Source organism: Cheilinus undulatus, linkage group 6, assembly GCF_018320785.1.
Source record: "Cheilinus undulatus linkage group 6, ASM1832078v1, whole genome shotgun sequence".
NCBI classification, from domain to species: Eukaryota; Metazoa; Chordata; class Actinopteri; order Labriformes; family Labridae; genus Cheilinus; species Cheilinus undulatus.
In genome coordinates, this window is record NC_054870.1 from 7,896,301 (window position 1) to 7,907,095 (window position 10,795).

Sequence of the window (10,795 nt, forward strand, 5' to 3'; positions counted from 1 at the left end):
CTACTACCATTAACTGGGCCCTGTCACTTTATCCCTTGTCATTTTAATTTGTCATCCATTGCACACTTTTTTACCTGTTGCATATACGACGCCCCTTTTAATTTTAGTCACAGGTGTCTCTCAGTAAATTAGAATATAATCAAAAAGTTGATTTATTTCAGTCATTAAATTCAAAAAGTGAAACTAATATTCTCAATAGGTTAATTACACACAAACTGATACATTTTAAGTGTGTATTTCTTTTAAGGTTGATGATTATGGCTTACAGCTAATGCAAACTTAAAATTCAGTGTCTCCGGAAATTAGAATATTACTCAAAAAAAAAAAAAAAAAAGATTTTTAACACAGAATATTGGACTTCCAAAAAGTATGAACTTGTACTCAGTACTTGGTCAGGCCTCCTTTTTGCATGAACTACTGCAGTGGCATGGAGGCAATCAGCCTGTGGCACTGCTGAACTGTTATGAAGCCCAGGTTGCTCTGATAGTGGCCTTCAGCTCTTCTGGATTGCTGGGTCTGGTGTTTCACATCTTCCTCTTTCCAAATCCCATAGATTCTCTATGGAGTTTAGGTCAGGCCAGTTTGCTGGCCAATCAAGCATATGGATACCATGGTCCTTAAACCAGGTATCGGTACTTTTGGCAGTGTGGGCAGGTGCCAAGTCCAGCTGGAAAATAAAATCAGTACCTCCATAAAGCTGGTCAGCAGAAGGAAGCATGAGGTGCTCTAAAACTTCCTGGCAGATGGCTGCACTGACTGTGGACCTGATAAAACACAGTGGACCAGCACCAGCAGATAATGGCAGGCCAAACCATCACTGACTGTGGAAACTTCACACTGGACCTCAATCAACGTGGATTCTGTGTCTCTCCTCTCTTATTCCAGACGCTGGGACCTTGATTTCCAAATGGAATGCAAAATTTACTTTTATCTGAAAAGAGGACATTGGACCACTGAGCAACAGTCCAGTCCTTTTTGTCCTTAGCCCAGGTAAGACCCCTCTGACATCTCTGTTTCAAGAGTGGCACTAGGAATGCAACAGTTGTAGCCCATGTCTTGACTCCGTCTGTGTGTGGTGGCACTGACTCTAGCTGCAGTCCACTCTTTGTGAAGCTCCTCCAAATTCTTCAGTCGGCTTCATTTGACAATCCTCTCAAGGCCGCAGTTATTCCTGTTGCCTGTGCATCTTTTTTTAAACCACATTTTCCCTCCCATTCAACCTTCCATCAATGTGCTTGGATACAGCACTCTAACAACAGCCAGCTCATTTACAGTAGCAAGGACCCTCCTTGTTCAGGGTGTCAGTGATTGTCTTCTGGACATCTGTCTAGTCAGCAGCAGTCTTCCCCATGATGGTGTGGGCTAATGATCCAGACTGAGAGACCATTTAAAGGCCCAGGACAGCTTTGCAGTTGTTTGGAGTTAATGAGCTGATTAGAGTGTGACACCATGACTTTCCAATATTGAACTTGTCTTTTTCACAATTTCTAATTTTCTGAGATACTGCATTTTGGGTTTTCATTAGCTGTAAGCCATAATCATCAAAATTAAAAGAAATAAAACCTTGAAATATATCGGTCTGCATGTAAACAATGTATATAAGTTTCACTTTTTGAATTGAATTACTGAAATAAATCCACTTTTTGATGATATTCTAATTTATTGAGATGCACCTGTATCTATGTTTCCCTACTTACTAATTTTGTCTTTAGGTTGTTGGGACACCTGTAGTTCCCCGTGGAGATCTGTGAGGCTTGTGCTATCTTATAAAGATTAAAACACACACACACACACAAACAATACACTATTTATATATTTTTTATTTTCAAAATATTTAAATTAAATATTTACAATTTTTCTGTGACTAATGGCAGACAGTGTGCAAAATTAGCCCTCTCTTATTATGAAAGAATCCACAGAGAGAAAAGTAGGTACAGAATTATATCAACACGCAGTACCCTACTGCCTCACACAATGAGCTTACTTATGTTAACAAACTTCTCTTCATTAATTCAGACATGATGTGAAAACAGCTGTGAATCACATTTACAAGAACCTAACAGATTAACAGAGAAAGACGGCTTATTCACACTGCCATCTAAAGGCATATCTAATCCCAATGATGTCTTCCCGTTGATATGAATCTTTTAGAGGCATAATGGCGGTTTGAAGGGATCACCCCATATGTGCCAGCTTTGGAGGTAGAAACGGAGGCGTTACAGGGAGAAAACAGGACTACAGTAAGAGGGCGGAGCCAGCGGGGGAGCGCTGCACTGTGAATGCGTGCATATCTGACAGTGTGTGTGTGTGTGTGTGTGTGGAGCTCCCACTGTGATGTGCACTCTCACACTTCTGCAACAGTGCAGCACAGTTGGAATCAGCAGACGGGGTCAAAAATATTATGTCAATGCAGAATCAACATAAAAGTCTCATGGCAGAACGATGGTAAAGCTTGTCACAGCGCTGCAGCAGTAATGCATCATGAAAAGAGCTAGTTAGAGAGAGAGGGTGTGAATATCCTGATGAGTTTGATTGTTTGAATGATGAAATAAGAACTATGGTTCAATGTCAACAATGCTTTACTGATTATACATACAAATTATGATCAGATAATAAAAATATGGGTCAATAAGAGTCAGGCTCTAGTCTTACCCATTATTTCCATATAGCTCATTTCTTCTGCAACTGTACTAGATTTATAATCTCCCAAATCATAATAGTGTTTAGCCAACTAGTCTAAAGTAAGATAAATACATTCTGCAAACCAACTTCACTGTGCAACAGTAAAATAACATCACATTATAACAATGCAAAGTTGGTTTGAGGAATGTGGCTAACGTTAGCAGTGCTAGCACTACACTACAGGAATCCGATTCTTTTAGAAGTTAAGGTCAACATTTCTGTGCTTCAGTTATATGCGAGTACAATCCGACATGGCCTCTGAACAACTTTATCCTCATTTTCTAGATCAATATAGTGCTAAACTGCACTGTCCCTACAACATGCAACTGGTGCTCTAGCAGTGTTTGACTGGGTTTGTTGCCCTGGACTGATAAAAAAAAAATAATTGGTTTAACTGATTCATAATTCTGATATCAACAACAAAGGGATCTGGATAAAACAATTCAGCCGGGTTATCACAGGCATCACTAGTCCACAGTACAGTTTTTCTCCAGGTACACACCCTCACCCACTGGATCTGTCTCTGGAGCAGAGCACAAGCAAGAGCTGCTGGAGACATGAGACCACAAGATCATGAGGAAATCACCAGGTTGTGTGATAACAACCATCTTTAACATGAGAACAACATGTATACATTCTTTACAAAGTGGATCCACCAATCATTTTAATAGTATTCTGTTATGGGTGAGTACAATAGGAAATTGAAATGTATGTTTTTTAGAGAGGGAATGGGGTGTCAAATAAAATCCTGTAGTTTCCACCTTCAGAATGAACTTTTCTTTGTCCATGGTGTCATATAACCTACGGTAACCTCTGACTCACTGATTTGTGGTTTGTGCCACTGGTTGTGATGAGATTTACAATCCTGAGTCCATGTATTGTATTGTGTTTTGAAACCGACTGGGTGCTCTGTGTGTTCCCTTTCCTATTTGGGATGATCTGATCTGCATAGATTGATGTGTGCTGGCAGCAGACTCTGCTGAAAATAGAATCAGCACGTATCTGCAGCAGAGAAGCGCTACTGCATGCACCAGAGACAGCTCATGTATGCACTGTGAAAAAGCAACGACTGCTCGAGTGCAAAGCGCTAACAGACTCTGTGGAGATTTGGGGTTAAATTCTGCAGGGACAAACTGACAGTTTACACACACAGAAAGACACAAGCACATCACAGGTCAATGTTGTCAGGTGTGTGAGTCTGTGTGTTTGTGTTTGCGGGCAGGCTGGAGTTTGGAGTTTCAGTGAACACGCGCTCCAGCAGCTCCTCTGAGGAGGGGGTGGAAGCAGCTGCGGCTGTGGCGTGTGGCTGTGTGACATTTTGTGCGTTCCCCTGCTGTAGCCTCTCGGCCTCTGCGTGTCTCCGTCCTCTCCTCTTCCCCAGCACTTTCACGTAGTTCGCAGGAACAAGTCCCATCGTCTGACCGTCCACGCTTGCCAGCAGCCAGCCACGCACTCGGGGCTGAAGCTCTACATACACACACAAAAACACACAAACACAAGGGATGGAAATAAAATAGGAAATCAACTTAAGGTTGTAATTTCACTCATAATGTAAGTATGTGTCAAAATGTTTTCCTGAGACTGAGAGTGTAAACAGAATAACATCCTTTTATGTAAAACATCATCCTTAAGAAAAACACACAAGAAATTAAATATCTCATTTAGAAAAAAGACTCTCTGGAGATTATTTAATAATATTTGTGGCTTTACACATTTTGGCTTTAAGGTTGTTAAAATTTTGGCTTTGACTTAATGATACATTGTATGCAAGAGAGCTGCTCAACTATAACAAAATTCATAATCCTGATTATTTTTACAGATATTGAGATCACAAATATAAAAAACACTTTTTCTAACTGATTTTATGACTGAATCTGTGCATGGTTTCCAAGGTTTTAAACACACACAAGATACTTGTGCCCTACAGAAAGGATCAGTGCTTGTTGAAGAAATCTCTAATCTATTTGCCCCCATAAGTCAAACCATGCAGACTGATGTATGCAAAAAGCCAGCACTTTGCCAAGATTGTCAAGTGGGAATCCTCCTTCACTAGTGTTTCATTCAGTTAAGCAAGCAAGCTTCAGGTAGTTGAAATGCTGATACTACCTAGCATCACTCGTAATATAACAGCCGAAACACAGCTATTCCTAGCACCGATATAATACTTGAAACTGCAAAAAGTACACCAGAGAAAATGAGAAAAATTGGAAAACAGGGCTTAGCAATAGGGTGGGGGAGGCAGAGCTTTAGGTGAAGTGCCCTGACTGGAGCTAGCACTCAATGGGGTTTAGTCAATCTTTATTTTTAACACCAGATGAAATTATTCCTCCCTATTCAAATCCACTTTTAGGCCTGAACTGCATCATCTGGCATCTTCTTAACTGTCTTTCAAATTTCTATCCTTGCACTCCCAATTCTCTCAGTAGTAGCTGCTGACCTTGCTACAAACCCCCTACACCCCACAACTGGACAAGTCCTAACTTTCCATCCTTGCTGTTCAGACTCTGCTCCTAGATCTGCGTATCTAAGCTTTTTCCTCCACAGAATCCTCCCATGGAACTTTCAGCTCTATAAAATAAACTATATGCTGACTGGGAGACCATAGCACTAAGTCAGGCCTCAAATTAGTAGAAATTAGTGCATTTCCAAGTCCTAACCTAAAAACCTGCCTCCTTACCTGCCTCCCCCTGATTACATCCTGTATTGACCATTCACCTTCTCCTTTCAATTCCTACTGCTAGATTTTTAAAAACCCTGTCATATCTCCATGTATATCTACCTTGTGACAAACTGATCTTACACCCTGGGAAGATGTGCTTCAAAGTTGCTGTCCCTGAGCACAATGGGCATGATGGGTCCCAATCAACCCAGCGTTTCAGGTTTTAAATCTTTTACACACTGCCGCACTGCAGCTCACCACCTCCAGTCATTTTAATGAGGGAATGGTGGCAGACGGAAAGCAGTTTTAACTGCGGCGGTAGGACCCAGAAGAGTGTGCCCACGTGAATGCACACAGATTTTGCCCTGCCGCTCGGAGTTCAGCGTGTTGAACTTTCTGGTGGCAGCTGCCTGGCAGGAGCCAATCACAGCGAAGGGGGGAGAGAACCCGGAAACAGCAGGCTTTGTGGGTCAAAGCAAACAATGGTGGAGCTCATAATGTTAGTGTTGGAATATCCTGAGCTCTACAACACGGCTCTAATATAAATACACATTCAACAATACATTAAATGCATTGTGATTTTAGTTGTACAGTGTAAAAATGTGTATATTCAATTCATCTTTAATGTAAAACTGTGGAACCAACCATTGAAACATATTTTCTAGGGGGATTTATTTAGATGACGGAACCGTATTTTCCCCTCCATTTTATGGTACATTATACATGTTAATATACAGAGATTGTGAGGTACTCTACGTGTTTTTGGGGAGGGGGGGTTGTGATGGACTTGTGATGTTCACTGAAACGCCTCTATGTCATTGGCACCTTGTACTGTGGCGGCAGCAGCCGCTTTAAAAAACGCTCTGCATTTCAGGAGACTACTCCAGCAGGGAGGCGGTTTTCAGGGTAGTTACTGTGCAGCGGTGTTAAGCCAGCTTTAGGGTGATGGTAGGACATCATAAGCAGCCCCTAAGAAGAATGTGACCTGACTGTCCTCTGTACACCAGAGGTCCCTACAACTCAGCTTCCTCTCCTCTACAGCCTCCTAATTTACTTCAGCCTGATCCTCAAAGGATTATGCTAAAAAAAAAAACAAAAACAAAGAACACTTAGCGCTATCTGGTCTAAGACCTTTAGGTGTGTCAGACTGTTTTCATGACAGATGGGTGAAGACAGAGAATAAGGAGCAGTGGGTGAGTTCTCACCTTTGGGAGCGAGGTTGATCATGTCTCCTGCTCTCAGAGAAATCTCCTCGTCAGATGAGGCAGAGAAATCAAACTCTGCTCGAGCCACCACGTGGTCGTCCTCCCCGCTCGCCCAGTTTGAGTCTAAATGAAAAATACACATGCCTGTTACATGCTGGGCTGGAAAGTAAGAAATTACATCTACTAGAATTACTGTTGATGAGTAGCTTCTTGTGTACTTTAAGAACTTCCTAAAATCCAGCAAGTACTGTTCTTGATTTAACATAACATCAGTTACAGAGTAAACAAAGAATACAAAAATGGTAGAAAGAGGAGTCCGAACCTTCTGTTGACTACATTCAACTGTTCTGTTCTTCTGCAGGATCTCGAATTGCCCCTGAGGACAATACAGTTTTTAAATTAAATCTTAATTGAGCTGAAACCCTAACCTTGTTCCACTGGGTCAGTGCTTGAGCTAAGAAGCTTCCAGATGAGGTACGGCCCCCCCAGGACCACGGCGAAGAACAGAAGGATTGGCCAGGATTTTGGGGTATGCTGCTCGGCCCCTCCAGCAGAAATGAGAGCATCGTTGGTACTGTCCGCCCACAGGTCCTCCACCTCAGCATCAGAGCGCCGTCCCAGCAGCCTCTGCAGGCGTCTGTACAGGTAACGTATCGTGCGCACCAGAGCGAAGGCAGATAGAACACGGGTCAGGTGAGCGCGCAGTCGGGTCAAATGATTGGCCACGTCCAGCACGGCTCTGAAGCTGTTGTAGACGGCAGAAAAAGTGGCGTCTAGCATCATGCTGACGGAGGCGAACGCCTGCACAATGCTCTCAATGGATTGGAACGCCCCCCGGCTGCTCTCTTCCGCCTGCTGCACAAACCGGCTGGGCGCCACTTCCTCTGTGAGGGGGAGGCGGCCGTATCCCCCCATGCCAAAGCCCCCGCTGTAGCTATAGGGACTGTACCCCCCATAAATGGAGCTCCCCCCATAGATAGAGCTCCCATAGGGGCTGTAGGACGAGGTAAAGGAGCTGTACGAGGGACGGTATGACTGCTGGACGGGACGAGGGGGCACTGGAGGAGCCATCCTGGTCAACACTGGGGGGCCAGAAGAGGCTGAGGGTCCTGCAGGTGGAGCCAAGTTTACAGACCTGTTTGATAAGACAGAAACATAAGATTGTATTTCAGGGAGGGAGAAATGCCGCTTGCATTTTAAATATTTTCCACCTTTTCTTTGGTTTATAATGATAAAAATGTCCATTATTGCAATGAAGGATGTGTCAAAATGATTCAAACTTCAGAAAACTACAGATCTTCAGATATATTTTTAACAAAAGAGAGAGGAAACACTGTTTCACTGTTGTCCATGTATTTGTGCTATTTAGACAGTGTGCAGTAGTTTGTGTGCATTTTTGGGGTAATTAAAAAGAAGAAATTACCCAAAGGCCTTTTTGTTGCCATTGTACCAAAATAAACTGATATTTTTTCACTTCTACTAGAAGCGTAACTAACTTTGAATATGTGATATGCCAGTAAAAGGGAAAATCTGAGGTGAAACTATAAACTACGAGTCATCAAGTTTATAACTGTCTTAATACAGGAGATCCTATAGAAACTGAAAAATAATTGTCAGTAAACATCATTGTAACATTTCATTTCATTGGCTATTTCCTTTAGATATGAAGAAAAAAAAATTAAATTCAATGTTAATTTATGACTCTATATATCAGATTTTATTTGTGTGGGTCCTAGGGAGCCTCAGCTTCTCTACAATACCAGTAAGAGGAGCTAAAAGGAAAAAATGCTAGGAACGACTGCTCCTGAGGATGTTTGAACTGCACATTTAAAAGGCGTTTAGTATAGTACGTCAGTAACGCAAACAGGATTTTTCGCAAATATTTTCATAAATCTTGGACAGCTAAAGTGACAAAAACATTCAAACTGATAAAAAAGGTGACATTTAGTTAACTTATATTTTATGCTTTATTTTATGCGTGTTTGAGATGTGTTATTTGAGATATTTAAAGTGTATAGAGATATTTATGGTTGATACTGGGTTTGTTGCAGCCTTATGCTACAGTCCAAAACATATTCCCAGTAATCTACACATGATATCCCATTGTGACAAAGTGAAAACAGAATTTATTTATTTAAAAATAAAATAAAATAAATATCCCATTAACATAAGTATTCGGACGTGTTGCAAAAAACACTTGAAATATCACTCAAGTTCCTTCCATTTCTCTTGATCTTTCCTCAGATGTTTCTATACCTTGGTTAGAGTGCACATGTGGTCTATCCTCAGTGCATAACACATGAAAACCCACTTGGCTTTTTATGCAGATTTTTGCAAACCCCAAATGAGTTTTCATGAGTTTTGCACTGACGAGAGGCTTGGCACTCTGCCACAAGCCCAGATTGGTGAAGGGCAGTAGTGATGACTGTTTATCTGGAGCTTATCCCATCCCTACATATGATTTCTAGAATTCATTCAGGGTGACCATCAGGTGTTTTTGTTCAGCTCTCTTCCCTAAGCCTGTCTCTCCTGATTGTTCTGTTTGGCTGGGCGACCAGCTCTTGGAAGAGTCCCGGTTGAGCCAGACTTTTTTCATTTGAGATTTATGGAGGCCACTGTGCTCTTGTGAATCTTTAGTGCAACAGAATTTTTTGGTAGCATTCCCCAGATCTGTGCTTTGCAACAATCCTGTCTCTAAGCTCTGCAGGCAGCTAATTTGACCCTTTTTTTTTATTTGCTCTGATATGCATTGTGCCTCAGCTGTGAGGCCTTCTATAGTGAGATGTAGGCATTTTCAAACCATGCCTGATCAATTTATTTATTTATTTCTATTTGTTTATTTACTAAGTGATGAATTTGAAATAAACACACAATGATATTGTGTTTGAGTAAATTTTTAGGCTGAAAATGGCGTACAAAAGCAAAGAAATGCGCTGTGTTATAGTGTTTATTCTTAGACTCCATATTTATAGGATCACAATTTTCTAACAATAGTTTGATAGTTAAGGACTTACGTGATTAAAGAAATGCAATGGAATTAAATTTCCCAGATATTTAAACTGAGTCAGACGACAAACTAGTGGTGTTTCGGTTTCAAGAGTGACCGTGTAATCTGGTGTCTTAAAAATGAATAAATCGTTATGAACGATTCTTAGGTCGTGTTTATACACATCTGATGAGCACCTAGACATTAGTTAGGACACTCCCTGTCTTATAGATATTTTTTAACTACGACAATAACGGACACGTTCAGATGAGAGTCACCAGATAAAACATTAACGTCATGAACCGTCAACAGGACACCTGAGTAGAAACTTGACAGGCCTCGGTGAGCCTGGTTAAATGCTAAGCTAACAATAACGTACAGTTGACTCTATATTTGAATACCCTGACAAAAGTATAAAAAACAGAGTGAAAAGCTAGTTTTGTGTCGAAATCCCTGCTGAAAAATAGAATATATGTATGTTATTGGCTTGCTGCTGTAAAACCTCAGCGTTAGCTAGCACTTCTGCACATACACAGAACTAGTTTAACAGAAACAGGCCAACTGCGTGCTAACTTGGTTAAAGCTGGTCTACCTGTAGTTGACAGGAGCACTCATGGCTCCAGGTATCCTCCTCTCCCACGGCTTCTGTGGAGGCTGAGGATCCATCCAGAAATACAAAATATTAAAACAATAAAACAACCTGAACTGGAGTGGACCCTGAACCTGTCGCTGCAAACACTGCTGCATTCATGTGCAGATCGGAATGTATTATTTCTGATGTCACAGCTCATGTTAATGTGTATTTGTAGATTAGACAGCGTCTTAATAATTATATGTCCAGGTTTAAATATTTTGGATTAATTCAGTATCCTAGTGTCTGCTTGTAGGTCCTGACACATCAATCCCCAAGCACACAAAGCAGAATTTATAATGAAACAAGCACTGTTTACTCCAGTCTTTCCCGATACCCCTAAAGGCACCATGTGAGATGGCTCAGACTGAAATAATCGATATGATAGTTCGATTAAGTTTGTACGACGGAATGTTATAATAAAAATATTTTGATTTCTTAATAGTTTTAATATTATTTGGTCTGCTTGTTTATTTTTAATTTCCAAATTGCTTTATTTTATGTTTTTGTTGTTGTTTTAAGTCTTTTCAGCAATATACCTTCCGGGGCGAGACCCAAAAGGGTTCTTCACTTTTAATTCATGTTTTTATACCAATCAGTACCTAAAATGACCATAGTGGGAAATCTTCTTC

At 41.1% G+C, this 10,795-nt stretch overlaps 1 protein-coding gene across 1 annotated transcript; it reads right to left on the reverse strand.

Annotated features, from left to right (window-relative positions):
- Positions 1–1,802: 1,802 nt before the first annotated feature.
- On the reverse strand, positions 1,803–10,271 carry pex13 (peroxisomal biogenesis factor 13). The gene is made up of 4 exons (XM_041790194.1): positions 10,125–10,271; positions 6,975–7,681; positions 6,547–6,669; positions 1,803–4,149 (listed from the first exon to the last, which is right to left on the reverse strand). The coding sequence occupies exons 1-4, from the start codon at positions 10,196–10,198 to the stop codon at positions 3,851–3,853; spliced, it is 1,203 nt and encodes a 400-aa protein (XP_041646128.1). The 5' UTR covers positions 10,199–10,271; the 3' UTR covers positions 1,803–3,850.
- Positions 10,272–10,795: the final 524 nt, after the last annotated feature.